This window comes from Lontra canadensis, unplaced genomic scaffold, assembly GCF_010015895.1.
Source record: "Lontra canadensis isolate GAN:19392208 unplaced genomic scaffold, GSC_riverotter_1.0 scaffold112, whole genome shotgun sequence".
Classification (NCBI taxonomy): Eukaryota; Metazoa; Chordata; class Mammalia; order Carnivora; family Mustelidae; genus Lontra; species Lontra canadensis.
This window is the reverse complement of record NW_022631106.1, coordinates 2789095-2805946: the sequence shown is the minus strand read 5'-3', so window position 1 is coordinate 2805946 and position 16852 is coordinate 2789095. Positions and strand designations below refer to the sequence as shown.

General features: G+C 43.0%; 1 protein-coding gene across 12 annotated transcripts in view; it reads right to left on the bottom strand.

The window, feature by feature from the left end:
• Positions 1–7856: 7856 nt before the first annotated feature.
• The window catches only part of NMS (neuromedin S), a 49221-nt gene continuing 40225 nt past the window's right edge, over positions 7857–16852 (bottom strand). For 6 of the 12 annotated variants that reach the window (XM_032840401.1, XM_032840402.1, XM_032840406.1 and 3 more), the window contains 7 exons: positions 13303–13326; positions 13142–13195; positions 11760–11837; positions 10657–10775; positions 10014–10055; positions 8920–8969; positions 7857–8038 (listed from right to left, as the gene is read on the bottom strand). In XM_032840401.1, the coding sequence (XP_032696292.1) occupies positions 7956–8038; positions 8920–8969; positions 10014–10055; positions 10657–10775; positions 11760–11837; positions 13142–13195; positions 13303–13326 (450 nt within the window). In that variant the 3' untranslated portion in view covers positions 7857–7955. Of the gene's footprint in view, positions 8039–8919; positions 8970–10013; positions 10056–10656; positions 10776–11755; positions 11838–13141; positions 13196–13302; positions 13327–16852 lie in introns of all 12 variants that reach the window. The other 6 variants (XM_032840408.1, XM_032840410.1, XM_032840411.1 and 3 more) reach the window with 3 other exon arrangements.

Sequence of the window (16852 nt, the reverse complement as noted above, 5' to 3'; positions counted from 1 at the left end):
AAGGCTGTAGCTGCTGGCAACATGTGCAGAGACTACGTATGTGGGGAGTGAAGGGGTCCATTAGGTTGGCCTGCTTTGAGAGACCCTAATGCCTGAGACACTGGGCTGAGCAGTCATGAGCAGTTAACAGTGACTGGCCTAGGTGGGTACTCAAGGCCCTAGTAGTTCAAGTACCCTGTCTAATGTCCTGAGGTTGATGTAGGCAGATGCCAGAGGTGGCTCTGAATCCCTGGGAGGGATCTCAATTGCATTAAACTATAGTCTCTCCATTAAACTGTAGTTCTCCTGTTTGGCAACAAGCCGTAGGGCCTGGAAGAAATTCAGTTCAGTTATTAATTGAGCAGCTACTATGTGTTGAGCATGTATTTGGAACTGTATGTATAGCATGGACCTAGGCAGTTGGGGTCCATTCCCTCAGGCCCTTGTGCCCTCATGGTGTTTTATGTCTGGATGAGAGGACACATTAAATTGGGAATTATGAGTGGTTCAAGGGGGAAGCAAAAGAGGAGAATGTCAAGGAAAATATGCCTTGTGTGGGCAAACAGTGTCCCTGTAAAGAAATTTCTCTCTAAGCTGGAAAAGGATAACCCTGCATTATGCTCCTCCCACCCCCACCACAGTAGAAGAGAGTGGAACAGTCCATCCCTCAACAAGTCACTCAGAATCCAGAAGGATTTTAGTTTTTCACTTCAAGTTCCACTCATGCTTTCTCATTCTTTGAGAGAATATTCACAGAAATATTCGGGAATAGAATCTTCTTACCATCCCACTTACCTTCTCTTACTGGGTATCTCTTCAACAGACACAGCTTTCACTTCACTTCTGGGGCAGCTCCACATATCCATCCCTTCTTGTAGCCACTGGGTCACTGACCCCTCCCCTTTACATCCTCTCTCTTATCTCTTCTGAGTGGTCTGGTCTGCAGAATCCCATCTCTTCTCCTTGACCTCCAATTTCAGTAGACAGCCATTAAGTTCATCAAATTCCTCTCAGATGAGGTGGAGGAGAGGGCATGTTGGATCCTGCTGGTAGAGCATCTACCAAGCTGGGACAGACTTTTACACTATTGATATCCTCTTTCCCCTCACATATCACAGCATGAGTACTTTGCTAAAAGAATCACTTCCCTTTCCTTGATGTTGGGTCATGTGTTTGTCAGCTGCTTGCCCACCAGGCGCCTTTCTTCTCTTCTTCTAAATCTAAGGCAGCAGGGTTGTAGTAGGCTGTGGCCACCCAGGTTCAGACCACATCCCCTGAGTGTGGCCCTGTTGCTGATTTCTCTCCAAGGGAGGGAAGTGGTGTTTGTCATTCCCTTAACACACTGTAAAGCACCTCGCCAAGCTGGAGCACAGACTGGTGGCAACTCAGCTTTGACAAGGCACGGGATAGTGGGGCAGTGATTTTCAGGGCCCTGTATCTCTGAATGGCTCGCAGAACAGAGCTGCTCCACAGGTCTGAGTCACCCACTTTGAGACCATAAGCTAGAGATAAAATCTTACTTGTTCTTCAAATCACTATATTGTTGGGTCTCTCACTCTAAGTAAAATAAGTGTCCTTACCCAGAGGTCCCTGTTTTCTAGGTCAGTGGGAGGGGTCCCTATCCTCTGATATAAAGGTAAATTTTGTAGGACTATCCATCGTTGAAGCACCAAGAAAGCATAAAATCTCCTCTCCTGTGGCTCTCCTTCCCACAAATGTTCCTCACACTTCTTCCACTTCTTGAGGTCATGGTGAGTTTTCCCCGGGATAGGGTGACAAGTGGTAAGTTTTCTCTTTGGCCACCTCTCTTTCTGAGTCTGCAGCCACATCATCTGCTGCCCACTGAGTCCTGTAGCTAGCGTCCAGCATTGCTGTAGCTGCTTTGTAAGGCAAGCCTCTTCTCCTGGGCTCTGCTTTATTATAGTAATTTCCTCAGTTCCATTTCACCAATGTCTGGAAGACAAAGACTAAGCGTATAAATAATGTAAGTCCTATTACCTTCTCCTTCAGGGTTTCTATTGATTGTGACTTAATCTCTTGAGGCAAATTGATGGTTTTAATATTAAACTGAAATGCCAAGAGTCAGCAAAGAGATCAGAGAATTGAACAAAAAATAAAATAAAATTGTCCAGAAGTGGAATTTTTCCAACTCTCTTAAGGGGTTTGTTTGGGCCAGGCACATCTGTTTCTTTCAGGGATTGAGATACACAAGAAAAATAACTTTATAAAAACTAATAAAGCCAGCATCTCTAACCATCATGAATTGGGAAAGAATTTGAGAGCCCAGGCTGAGGTGGGGAGGTCCCAGCTCGACCTCCCTCAGTTCATCCAGATCCCTCCCTCGGCCCCTAATCAGACATGGTCCTGGAATTACTTGGCTGCGTGAACTATTGCTTCATTCCATTCTTGCATGAGGCACATCACCTCTACCTAACAAGTCAAGGGCTGAGGTAGCAGCGATTATAGCTTCGTAACTTCATGTACAACTAAACCCTCTACCATAAACCCACCCCACTCCTGCACCCAGTCAGGGTCTAATACTGTGTCTGTGGGAGACAGCAAGCAATGATGAGTAGATACTTGAGCCAGTTACCTCTAGTTTGAATTCTTATTCTGCCATTTAGTCAAAGAACTTGGCCAAGTATTTAATATCTGTGAGTATCAGTTTTCTCATGCCCTACTGATAATGCTTTTACTACAGCAGAAACTGTGTAGCTGTTTACCAAATCTGCCTCTCCTTCTTTACACCAAGAGCATAAGATCTTTTTGTGGAAGTAACTAGCATTTCTCTAATACATTACTTTGCAATATAATATAAAGTAGTATAAAGTACTCACCACAATGCCCAAAAGGGTGCTTACTCAGGAAATGTAACTATTTCAGGTCTCCACAAATGGAAAGGTACTGCACAGTATCTATGATATAACATTAGCATGTAGATACGTGTTTGTAAATTGTGCATGCAACACACTTACTAAGAACTTACATTCATTCCTATGGTTAAGCATAACAGCACTATTATATAATAGAGTCTATCATTTGTCTGATTTTACAGCTGAATAAGCTAATGCTCTGAGAAGTTAAGTAAGTTATCAAAGATGGTAAGAAGGCATTATACACAGGGTGTAGCCAATGACAGAGCTGAGCTCTTAGCCCAGTTTCAGTTACTCTATTTTTTTTTTAAATTCAGAAAGGAGAAATCTATAGGGTACATAAAGCCTAATCACTAATTTGATGTAGGAGAGAGAGAAAGAGTTTAGAGCCCAGTCAGGATGACTTCCCTGCAACAGGCCTCAGACAGTCTCCTTTGCTTGTGCTGTAATAATAACCATGAAGATAAATAACAAATACCAACAGAATATCTATGATATGTCAGGCAGTGTTCTAAATTCCTTACAAGTATTTACTCTGTTAATACTCAGAACCACCATACAGGATAAGTTCTATTTTTGTGCTCACATTAATGGTAAGGAAACTGAGGCACAGAATGGTGAGGTAATGAGCCATGGCTACACAAATAGAGTCAGAGGTAGAATTTGAACCCAGGCAGTCTGGCTGCCAGGCCATGCACACTGTCCGTATAACTCAGCTGTGGCTTGTCATAGCTCCTCAACATGGGCCATAGCCTAATCTCCCAGGTGTTGAAATCTCATCTCACCCCAGTTTCAACAAGTGATATCTAGCCTAATGGGAAGGTTGTACATGTGTGTGTGGGCAAGGATTGTAAAGCAGGAAGATACCATCCTGCTACTTGCAGTCCCTTGAACATGCACTTTCCCACCTATGTCTGTTATTCTTTCTATCAGGGATGTTCTTTCCCATTGCCATTTAGAGAAATCCTACAGATGCTTCAAGAACCAATTCAAGAACCACCTCTCTCCTTGATTTTCCTGGACACAAAATATCTCTTCCTTCTCCATGCTTCCACATAAATTCATTTATAAATTATTACTTTTTAAATAATTAATACCCAACAGAAAGATTATCAATACAGTTGAAGCCCCACTGTGGCTCTCCTTGTTTGTGTCAGTCTTCCTACCCTCAGGAATTACTAGTCTCCTAAATTTGTTATTTGTTCTCACCACAGTATTCAACTTACATAAATGTTGTATTGCTATAAAAAACATCTCACTTGTTTCATTCAACATCATGATTTTTAAGACTTTTCTAACTTTATGCAAGTGGTTCATTCATCTTTGTTGCTATATAAATGTCATTTATATGAATATTATAATATTTCTTTCTTCTCTTGTTAATGCACATCTGGGTTCTTTCCAACTCTTTTGCTCTGAGAAATCATGTGATCACTCATATCTGTGTCCTTGTGGACTTTGAAGACTTTCTCTGTTAAATAGGTATCAGGAAGGACAACATGGCAGTTAAGATTTATAGGCCCAAGAGCTGATTAAGATGTAAATCCAGAAGGGTGAAATAAACACTGGGGCTAGTGTATTTCTTATATGAATACCTGAAGGCTTCAGGAAGGCAGATATGAAACTGAAAAACTGGTCAGCAATGTTAGTCATCATTGGAGTCAAGGCTGTGCAATGGAGGAGCCCATGAAAAATTTTCAGCAATTTCATCAGGGCCTCAAAGAACTCTATAGATGTAGTGAAAAGAAGGTCCACATGTTCATGGTAGCAATGTCCACAATAGCCAAACTGTGAAAGGAGTCAAGATGCCCTTCAACAGATGAGCGGATAAAGAAGATGTGGTCCATATATGCAAGGGAATATTACCAAACCATCAGAAAGAATGAATACCCAGCTTTTGCATCAACATGGATGGGACTGGAGGAGATTATACTGAGTGAAATAAGTCAAACAGAGAAAGACAATTATCATATGGTTTCACTTATTTGTGGAACATAAGGGATAGTATGGAGAACATTAGGAGAAGGAAGGGAAAAAATGAAGGGGGGCTGATCAGAGGTAGAGATGAACCATGAGAGACTATGGACTCCAGAAATCAAACTGAGGGTTTTAGAGGGGAGAGAAGCCATGTGGGATGGCTGAGCCCAGTGATGAATATTAAGGAGGGCACATATTGCATGGGGCACTGGGTATTATATGCAAACAGTGAATCATGGAATACTACATCAAAAACAAATGATGTACTATATGGTGACTAACATAACATAATAAAAAAAAGTATTTAAAAAAAGAGTAAGGGTGAATAACAAGCAAAAATTGAGATAATAGTGAACAGAGAAATAGACATAAAGGGAACCTAGACAACTTACTCACAAGAAAGATTCTAAAAAAAAATCTATTCTTACTACATTAAAGGAGAAAAGTGACAAGATTGAGAATCTCATCAGAAAGCTGGAAAATAATGAAATTAGCAAATATAAATTCTAGAACTGAAAAATATAATAACCAAAATTAAGAACTCAGCTGGTGGCTTTAATAATATGAGACACAGCTGAACAGGAAGATAGATCAGAAGATAGATCAGAAGAAAATATCCAAAATGCATACCAGACTCATAGAACAATATGGAAGACTTATAGATTACAGTGAAAAGAACTAATACAAGTGTGACTTGAGAAAAAAGAGTAACAAATTGTGTGCCATTATCAGTGTTTAAAGAGTATTTGTGTAAGAGAAAAGAAAGGGAGAAGACAAGGCGGACAGGGCACACAATGACAGAGGTAGCGATTAGAGTTAAGCTGCGCAACCAAGAGGAACATCTGGAGCCACCAGAGTCTAGAAAAGTTGAGAAAGGATTCTCCACTAAGGTCTTCAGAGGGAACATGGCCCTAATGATCCACTTATGTTGGACTTTTGGCCTCCAGAACTCTAAGGGAATACATTTCTGTTGCTTGAAGTCAATAAGCTTGAGAAAATTTGTTATGGAGGTCCTAGAAAACTAATATGAGATAGTAAAGTCAGAGTGAAGAAAGCAATTAGGCTTTTTTTAAAAATATGTTTTATTTATTTATCTGAGAGAGAGAGGAAGAGAGAGCACAAGTAGGGGGAAGGGCAGAAGGAGATACAGGGCTTGACCCCAGGACTCTGGGGTTATGACCTGAGCCAAAGGAGGACACTTAACAAACTGAGCCACCCAGGTGCCCCAGCAATTAGTCTTTAATTGAAAAATGTGAACTTTGTTCTGGACATGCTTGACAGTAGCCTTGTAGCCATGAATATGTCACTTGGCCTCTCTGGGCTGTTTTCCTTCACAGCTCACAAGAAGGTGGGCCTGAATGATCAGCGAGGCCTCTGCCCACTCCAAGATTCTGAGAGTTCCTTTCAAATTCTGTTCTGGCTAGCCTCAGACCCCTGGTCTTCCTGAGGCTCTCAGGAGCCTGGACAGTGGGCTGAGGCATGGCCTCTCCCTATAAAGTGACCATCAGGGCTAAGATGGCAGGCACTCTCCCTCTAGAGACCAACATTGGGCCTAGGACTCAGTCTTATTTGATGAGACACCTGGATAGACATCATAAGTTTCCTTTTCATAGGACACCAGGCTAAAAATAGCCCAGCCCTGTACACAGGGAGAACCAGTTGTCACAATGTGGAAGCTGAAGCTTAAATCGCAGTCTGCTTTCCTCTCTGGATTTATTGGCACTGGTGGAGTGTCACCGGTCACTACTGTGGGGGAAAGGAATGAGGGGATGACTGAGATTGCAGAGACTGTCTCCATCTCCCATCATGGGAGTCTGGCTTGGCAGAGGAAGAATTTTTAGCTCAAACAGTGTTCCTTAGAAGCTGTGGCCCTCTTTGCCCACCCCTCGCCCCCATAACCATCATCTTCCAGGCTGGCCCACAGCAGGCCTGTGCCAAGTGTATGATCCTCCACTGGGGTGGAATCAATTATAACTGATTGAGTGAAGAGGATCCTGGGGCGTGGTTTGGGGTAGAAACAGCCATCCTTGGCCACTTCAAAAGATCGAGATTGTTCCTGCAGACTTGTGCTGGAGTACTGCACACCAGGGCTATGCTCTGCTCACACCATTACAGAAATGTGAGGTTGAGTCAAGGCGGTCTGTGCTTCTAGGCCCTAGGATGCGCCTGGTGGCCCAAGCTGCCCTGTTTCCTAGGGGGTCTGTTAATAGTTATATGTTAACTTGGTATTGTAATCTCAAGTCCCTGGACAGAGAACTAGAAGCAGCTGTCATTAGGGCAAGTTGCTCTGGTACAATTTGTGTCGTAAAAATCATCTTTGAATCTTCTCCTACCCCCTTAACCCTCCATGTTGCATCTCCACTCCCTCATATTAGGGAGATCATATGGTAGGAGAAGATTTAATGAAACAAGATGGGATTGGGAGGGAGACAAACCATAAGTGACTCTTAATCTCACAAAACAAACTGAGGGTTGCTGGGGGGAGGGGGGTTGGGAGGAGGGGTGGGGTTATGGACATTGGGGAGGGTATGTGCTATGGTGAGTGCTGTGAAGTGTGTAAACCTGGCGATTCACACTCCTGTACCCCTGGGGATAAAAATATATTATATGTTTATAAAAAATAAAAAAATTTAAAAAAAAACCAACCAAATAAAATTTTTGACATTATATCACAAAAAAAAAAACCCCATCATCTTTGAAGTGTCATTACAGTCAATGCTTATGGAGCACTCACTGTGTACTACACTGCTAAGCCCTTTCATAGATGGTCTCCACCATCATCACAAAAATTATGTGAAGGTACTATTATTATCAACTCTATTTTACCATGGAGGAGAATGAGGCATAGGGATGGGAAGTGACCAGCCCACAGTCCCCCAGCTAAAAGGTGAAAGAATCAGAACATGAAGCCAGCCAGTCTCTCCCTAGCCTGGGTTCTCAATAACAACAAGATATCTGGGGCACTGTAAAACAAGGCAACACAGCACATTTAATCAATATATATATTAAATATATATTCTCCCTCCCACAAGGCTTCCCAATAAGAAATGAAAATATTGTGTCCATGCTACTTTATTTTTTATACAACTGAATATTCTAGTGAATATAGAGCAAGAGAATTATCTTTTATCTCTCACAGAAAGTTAACATGTGTTCAAAATAATTGCCCAATTTCTTTATCTGATCCAGTTTCTCTTTGCCACTGAATTCTGAAAAAGAAGAGAAAAATGCAGTGCTTGGATCAAATCATTATCAGAATCAAGAAGAGGCCTGTGGGCATGTTATTGTACAACATATTTTAAAATTATGCCTCAGTCTGACAAGTCATAAATGCCCCAAATCGGTACTTATTTATTTTTGCAGTATCTAATTGGGCCATTTAGGCTGAGTGCCATGGCCTCAGGGAAACTCTTCCCCTGCTTTCAGCTGGGGAGCTCTGTCTCCCAGCATCTGGACAGCTTTCTCAGTTACCCTGGCCTGCCCAGGCCCCGGCTGGTCAGGATCAGGCTCCAGGAGGGAGGCAGTGACACCTCCGAAGGACAGCCACCTCATGTCCCTGGGACCACACCATCATGAGAGGGAGTGGAGGCCCAGAGCTGCCCTTGTACATGGACTTCACCTCCATAGGCCTGAAGACCAAGAATCTCTGCAAATTTAAACTCTGGGTCTCAGTACACTTTTGAATGGAGGGAGTAGCCTTGCCTCAGAGATGTTCCCACTCTAAGGTATTGCCCCTCCCCTGCCAAGCCTGCCCAGGAGAGGGGGTGTGCTTTTCCCTCATCAGAAGGGTCAGGTGAGACATCCTGAGGATCAGCTGGGCCACATGGGGCTCTTATTCCCTCATAGCTCCTGCTGGAGACCCCTGCAAAGAGCCAGCAAGCGGGCAAAGGCTGCTTTGGTGTGCTCAGGACAGCTTCTACCAGACTGCGGTGGGGGTCTCTGTGGTGTGGATCAGGGAAGGGAGGGGATGGAGGGTCCCCGACATTCCACGTGGCCCTCCTCCTTTTGAACTGCCACCCCTCTGGCTGCCTCTCACTCCCCCTCAGTCAGACACGTTTGCTTGGAGGAGAACAGTTGCAACAGCGCTGACCTTGGACTGTCCTACTGGGTGTTATCTTCAGTGTTTCTTCCGTTCCTTGGCTGGGGAGAAAAAAAAAAAAAAGGAGCAACTTACAGATACTGAGCCAAAACCCTGGAACCTGCGTCTGGGTTTCAGATCCTTCCTCAACTGGGCCCCAAGATCTCGTTCTCCCAGCTGGGATGTCAGCAGCATCCTTGGGAGTTCACCTGGGAAGCCCTGTGGCAGAAACCCAGGACCCTTGCTGCTCCTCCAGCCCTGACACTGTCCCCTCCCCCACCCCTCCAACCCCCAGCCTCTGTTTATGTGGCACTATGGTCTTCAAACCATTTATTACAGGACTTCTCACCCTGAAGACATCGTGGAGACCCACTGTTTCTCAAAGTACTTTCTAGAGAACAACCACTAATAGGTCACACAGGAGGCAGGGAGGTGGAAGAACTTCCATGATCAGACATGGAGGGAACTATGTTTCTCACAGCTTTCTCACACATGCTGGTGTGTACTGTGAATCTTCAAGAGTGCTGGGTGCACTGTTTCCCAAACTTGTCTGATCTTTGCAGAGTAACCTCTTAGCACCAGTGACCTGCAGAATAGAGTTTGAGAGGCAGGAGTCCATCTAATTCATAGTCTGATTTTTTGGGATGCAAACCCTTAAGGCTCTTAGGGGATAAAGCATAGCTAGTGAGTGGCAGATCACGAACTAAGACAGTTTCTGATTCTTTGACCTTTGCTTGAGGACCCCAAGGGAGGAGGAGAGGGTGGTGCCTATACTATTTGAGGGTATCTTGGACCTTCACGCCCAGGGACACAGACACCAATTCTGGTTGGCCCCCATGTCTGTCCATCAGCAGCATTCCTGTCACCCAGTCATGCTCACAGAGCTCTAGTTCTCTCAGCCTATGTCCTTCTGAACCCTTTCTTTTATAAACATCAAGTTTCTAGGAGGAGACTTTGAAAGTCACCCTTAAGGAAAGGATTAGAAAGTCCCCATAATCATTCACCAGCTTGTTGTGGGGTGCTGGGCTGTGCTCATTTTGGAGGAATCGATAATTGCATGCCAGAAGGGAATTGGAGTTAAAAACAGAGAAAAAGGAATACTATACCCTGAAAAGGAAAAATGGTCGTCCCCAGGTGGCAGTGTAATCCTGCAACATAAAAACACAAACCATTATACAACCACTTTGTGCTCAAGGTCTTCGAAGATGTCATGACCGCAGGTTTCAAACTGTGGTCCCCAACCAAAAGCATCAGCGACACCTGAGACTTGGTTAAAAATGCAAATTCTCAGGTCTCTACTGACTACCTGGAGTTGGGGCCCAGCCATCTGAATTTTAAAAACGTCCTGAGGTATGGACGACTCATGGTCAACTTGGAGAGTCAATCGCTGGTAGATGGGGCTTATGCACTTGCAGTACCTCTCCCCAAGTTTGTACAACAGCCATATGGGCCCCTGAGTCACATAAAGCAAATCCTCAGGAACAGATGGGTCCAGGTGACTCATCTGCAAGGCTGGAGATGAAATACGAACAGCCAGAAGCATTGCCCAGTGAGTCCTCACTGCCTCAGGACAAGCTCAGGAAAACCTGCAAGTAAACGCTCAGCCTCAGAGAAGATTTTCAGGGGGCATACTGTGATACCAGTTCTTTCCAGACGTGATCTAAAAGGGTGACAAGATTGCCCAGCTCCAAGCACTTCTCTTGCAGATCTGCAAGAGTTGGAGTTGGGTTCTCCACAGGTCTTCCATACCTTCTTGGTGAAATCCACTGCAGCAGTCCCCGAATCCTGTGAGTGAATGAGGCACAGGTTAATGTAATAGGAACCGCATCCCCCAGGCTTACCGTTAGTTGGCTGTGACCCCATGCCTCCTGGTACCAGAAATCGGATGCAAAAAAGCAGTTAGGGAAGGGCTAACCATGTAGCCAATTATAATTGCCTGTTCTGGAAGACAGGCATGTTCTCTTGATTGAGGTACCCTTTGTGTCCAGGACAATGGACACATTGGCTTGCTCTTCCCAACAGTGTCAACTTGAGATTGACGCCCCAGTCCAAGGGTATGTCCTGGCAGCTTCCTAACAACGGATCAGCCTCAATCTGGAAGGCTGCAGGCAGCAGGTGGATCAGACAAGACACACGGCTGCAGGTGCTTAAAATGACCAACCTATTTTCCAGGAACCGAGCAGTTTCCTGGGTGGGGTCTGGTGATTCTCAGAGCTAAAACCAGGAATGTTCTGGGCAAACTGGGATGAGTTTCAGCATTTGGAAGAAATGCTCTTTTCTCTAAGAAATACTTTTCTTCCTTCCTTCCTTCCTTCCCTTTTTGGCTACAATGTAATAAAACTTCGATGGGCATTTCAAACAACTATACTTATTACTGAAGCTGGTAATTTCTAAAACCCAAAAACCAAACAAACAAAGAACTTTATTTAAAAAAAACAAAGTTCTGAGATAGGACAAAAGGGCGGGTGGAGGAACAACGGAGAGCCCAGAGGATTACCAAGGCAGTGTCCATGTCAAGAGGAAGAGAAATGGTCGGGGAAAGTGAAAAAACAGCATGGAAACTAAAAGGAAATGAATGGAAGATGAGAGTGGAAGAGAAGAGGACATCTTTATCCTAGGGGCCTTCCCGGGCCCTGCAGTCACTGTGGGATTCAAGGTAGGGAACTGTGGCCCAAGGCTGGGCCAGCTCTCCTTCCCAAGGTGGAGGCTGAGATTCAAAGACAGCGTGCAAGTGAGCACCCCCCTTCCCCCATCCTGTTCCCCCCTCCCCCAGCGCCGAGAGCCCACACGCATTTACCACGTAAAGTGAACTTGCGGCGGCATAAAAAGAGGGCCCAAGAGAAAGCACCTACGCGCTGTTGCAGAAATCTTTTCACCTTCCGGTTGGCGAGCTGCGCAGCCATGCGCATTAACGGGTGCACGGGAGGAAACTGCAAGAGAGGGGCGGGGAGGGGGGGGTTGGACGCCCGCCGGGATGCAGCCCAGGCTATGCTGTCCTCTCCATGCCCTCCCTTAGACGGATTTGATGTCCAGAATAAAATCCATGTCCATGCCTAAACTTGAAACTTTTAGGTTTTCACTAAAGAACTGCTTGCCTTTATAGCAGGTTACAATTCCAACACATCACTTACAAATATTCCCTTAGAGTGAATCAGATTTTTCTTTGCCTTCTCCCCAAGTATTCTGTCCTAGGGTGGAGTGCACCGTCCTTTTTCACTCCAGGCCACTCTCCTAGTCCAGGGGAGGAAGTGGAAGGACAGCACCCCGAATGTGCTTTCCCTCCGGTGTTTGCTTTTCCTGTCCTTGTCTGTGACTGTGGCACACATTCAGATATACATACCTGTGTCTTATTCCCAGTTTATGTGAATCCTCCCTGAGTATTTTGGCTCAGAGTAAAGGTTCATTTGTGTCACGGAGTTTATCTTTTTCCTTCCATTGTCTTTTCTCCCTTATAGTGTCCTTGGCCCTTCCTGATACTATCCTCATCCTCACTTGGAATCCTCATTCCTAAACCTACACTACAGATGAGACTATGCCTCTTAGGGAAAAAACACTTTACTAGTATTTTTTTAAAGGTGTTCTTGAAGACTTGGAAAGCCTTGATTATATAAATAAGTGACTTTCGAATAGTAGAATTTCAGTTACTGTAACAGAGCCCCTGAATTAAAAAATATTATTTTGTGACCTTCCTAATATTCCTCAAGTCATACCCTGCAGAAATTCACTTACACAACCTGCTTCTGAGAGTAACTCAAGTTTCTAATAACAACAAGGAGACCCACATTATTCCCATAGCACATCTACATAGTGATGGCTACAGAAGGTGCCCTTGCGTGGATCACTATTTGGGATAGGGCACTTTACACGTGACGTCACAAAGCACTTTTTAAAATAAAAATAAGGTAATACGATAAATGTAAATTGAGCTCAGTATTTATCAGGTCTTTTTCAAACATCTGTTAAAGTGCATAATAAAAAGTTACTCCTCACTTATTTTTCCTTTTCTGGAATATATTCTCTAACTTTTCAGATCTGTCAGCCTCTTACCACCTCCAGCCCAGACTGGGAGAGAATCCCTGAAGCCCCAGGAAAAAGCTCTTAGAAAGCTATTACACAGACAGTGTCTGCAAGCCCCCGGCTTTTCTACTTATTCGCACATATTAATTAAGACAGGATAAAAGACAACCAGACAAGAGTCACATTTACAGAAGGATGAGTATAGTAAAATACTGACCCCACTTTTAACTGGATGTATCGGCTTCTGAGTTCTGGAGTAGTGAAATAAAAACTGAGTAAAAAAAAAAAAAAAAAAAAAGTTGAGTTTAGCACAACATTACCTTTTTATCAACATGAAATTCACATGCCTGCATTGCCAGAGGACTGGGTGGTACTCACCCTTTTGTATATGTCTTGATCATCCTAGAAAGAGAATTGTGAGGGTAAGTTACATGGAATTTTACTGAGGCAGGCAATTGATGAGGTTTTCAATACAAGTTACACCATGGACCTTATTGAATTTAATGGAATATTATGAAATAAATTGGCAGTCTAAAACGAAATCCAAACTTAATAAGACTATAGTTGATGCTGGGTCTTACCAAAGAGCAAGTTGCCAGCAATACATCATTATTTTCAGACTGAATCTCATTTTACCTTTCTAATCTTGGGGAGAAAAACATGCTCTGTAGTGCATAGAAGCAATCCCATAAGCAATTCCCAGATAACCATCAAAGAGTGGGAATAGGGCGCCTGGGTGGCTCAGTGGGTTAAGCCTCTGCCTTTGGCTCAGGTCATGATCTCAGGGTCCTGGAATCGAGGCCCGTATCGGGCTCTCTGCTCAGCGGGGAGCCTGCTTTCTCCTCTCTCTCTCTATGCCTGCCTCTCTGCATACTTGTGATCTCTCTCTCTGTGTTTCAAATAAATAAATAAAATCTTAAAAAAAAAGAGTGGGAATAAAATTAATGATAGCAATTTTTAATTTTTTCCTGGGTATACGCTAGAATTCAGTTTTTTTTTTTTTTTTTTTTTAGGGTTGGCTCAAATTGACCAAAGTTTCCCCCTGCAAAAAAAAGCTTTCTACATGAACCTCCACTCTTTTTGTAGAAAGCCCAACTCTTCCTTTCTAAATCCTTTTTAGAGCACCATCTCGCCCTTGTTTGCACAGATGACAGGTGGGGATGGTGTATTTGCAGCATATTCTACTCCAGGATCCTATTGTGAAGAAGACATCTTACAAAACAATAAATCAGGTTTCCATGTCCGCATTTTGTAAAATTACTTGAGATGATTATTGTGAAAGATATTTTAAATATGCTGATCTGGCTAATATAGATTATTCACATCTCAATCACACTGAAACATTTTTGAATCCGCTCACACTTCAATCAAGACAGAAATGAAATTGTTAATAACATTTTTAATTTGTGGCTGTTGATACAATTACATCATCTTACAAAATGTGAAGTTTCTACATGGGAAGCAGCCCATGCTTATGTATACTACACACACACGCACACACACACACCTGCCCTGTCATGTGTGTGTGAGTGTATGTGTGTTTTCCGGACATGTATTGGGCAAACAATTGATTTTATGTACCATATTCATCAGCTTTATACTGTTACGTTTCAAGCCAAAAAATAACAAGGAATATGAAGATGATTTTCCAGGTGCTCAAACTCCACATTTCATATGCACCTTCCTTGCTTCAGTTTTTTCTTTTTACAGAGAAAAAACCATATTTCAAAATGTACTTACCTATCTAATTTATTATTTACTTCCCCAACAGAATTTAAGTTTCATGAGAGCAGGTAGTTTTGTCTGTTCTGTTCAGCACTGAACTTTTAGCACTGAACACACGGCCTGCTCTCCGTAAGTATTTATCCTTGAACAGATGAATAGTAGAAGTGCATTGACAAGAATCTATTGCTCCCTTTCCTATCTAAAGTTCTGATCTCACCAGAAACACAAAACAGAAGACTTTTTGCAGGTGCCATTATTTGTAGAACGTAACTCTGCTTTCTGAATTGCTTAAAGATAAAAGTGCCCTGGAGGCACAATCCTGGCTTTTCTCGATCCCAGAATGGGAAGTGGACTTAGAGCCCAGGTAGCTCATCCAGACAAGGGATAGATGAGGGAACCAGAGTTCCAGGAGAGGAAGTGACAGGACAAATGCCCTATTTTCATGCAGCGGCAAGACAAGGAAGAGCCACAATGTCTCTGTTAATTGATGTAAAATATTGATAGTTTTGTTCACTGAACAACCTTTTGCTCTTCTATAACTGAAAATGATAAAGAGGACCAGCTTTGGGAAAATGGAGAAAGTGGATTTCAGGTGAGCCCTTGCACTTGGGGAAACCCACATGTGACAGCTACACTTCCACTTCTGCTTTGCAGGGGACACCCTCCCAGCCTTCATGTGAGGGACAGGGAAGCCTATCCTGTGTGATGTGAAGAGGCAGTAGCAAGGAGATGGAAAACTTTGAATCTTTGCCCTAAAGTTTTGCTCTGGGTAGCAAGGCTGTAAAGATTAGTTTTAAAGATAAGAGATGACTACTCTCTTCAGACATGTGCGTAAGGATAAACTGAAAATAAAAAGAAATAGGCATGATATACTTATGAGGTTGAAGAGAGAAAGTAGGGGCACCTGGGCAACTCAGTCCATTAAGCTTAGGTCATGATCCCAGCCAGGCTCATGGGATCGAACCCTGCATCAGGCTCCTGGCTCAGTGGGCAGCCTGCTTCTTCCTTTCCCTCTGCTGCTCCCCCTGCTTGTGCTCTCTCAGTCTCTCTCAAATAAATAAATAAAATCTTTCAAAAAATTTAAAAAGAGAGAGAAAGTAATGTTCGAGTCTAGAGAAATGGCCATTAGTTGCATCAGGGACAATGGTAGCAGCTGGTACTTGAGTGCTTTCATTTACTGTGTTCTAGACACTGTTGAAAACACTCCACAGAGATTCAAGCACTCAAGCTCCACAATGACATTATGAGGATAGTATAACAATTATTCCCATAGGACAAATGGGGAAACCAAGACACGGAGAGATTAAGAAACTTGCCAAAGCTAAGGAGATAGAGGTTTTGAACCCAAGTACTTTGGTTTTAGAATCTGAGCTCCTAACACAGCCTGCAAAGGTACTTTTGGCTACGGAAAAGCCTGTGGACAGTTACAAGGGCCTGGTGCATTTGGGGAATAATGAAAAGTTCAAAGTGGCCAGGATGCAGTATGATGTGGCTTGGGAGAGGGGAAGGAGAAAGAAAAGATATAGCTCAAGGTGAAAACATGAGAAACATGAAAACATTCGGTTTATGCTGCAGAATCATGGACTCCACCCTAATACCACCCTCTTGCACTTTTGATTGAATCAACATTTTTGTTGATTTTTGCATCAACTTTGTATCCATGGAAACATTTCTGTTGTGGTTACTATCACTGTTAGGTCCTTTACATGAGATCTACTGTTTTTGAAGAACTATTATATTATAGTGTACCAATCTGTAACATATGTCACGATATGTCACAACATACATAATTAATGTAATTACACATGTATACATTATAATGATAATTGTAAGAATATACACGAACTACCCATAGTTTATAGTATTTTGTATTTGAGAAATTTACTTGTTATTTACTAAAACTGCATTCTTACCCACTTACTTAGACACACACACAGATTTCTCCTGTAGGCAGCAAAAAAGTGTGCTTTTATTACAGATATCAATTATAGTAAAAACATGTACACTTATAACTAAAAGAATTATTACACGGGGGCACCTGGGTTTCTCAGTCAGTTAAGTGCCTGACTCTTAATTTTAGCTCAGGTCATGATCTCAGCACCCCCTATTAACAGGGGTGCTGACTCTCTCTCTCTCTCTTTCTCTCTCAAATAAATAAATAAATCTTTTGTTAAAATAAAGATAAAAAGAAAAGAATTATTAC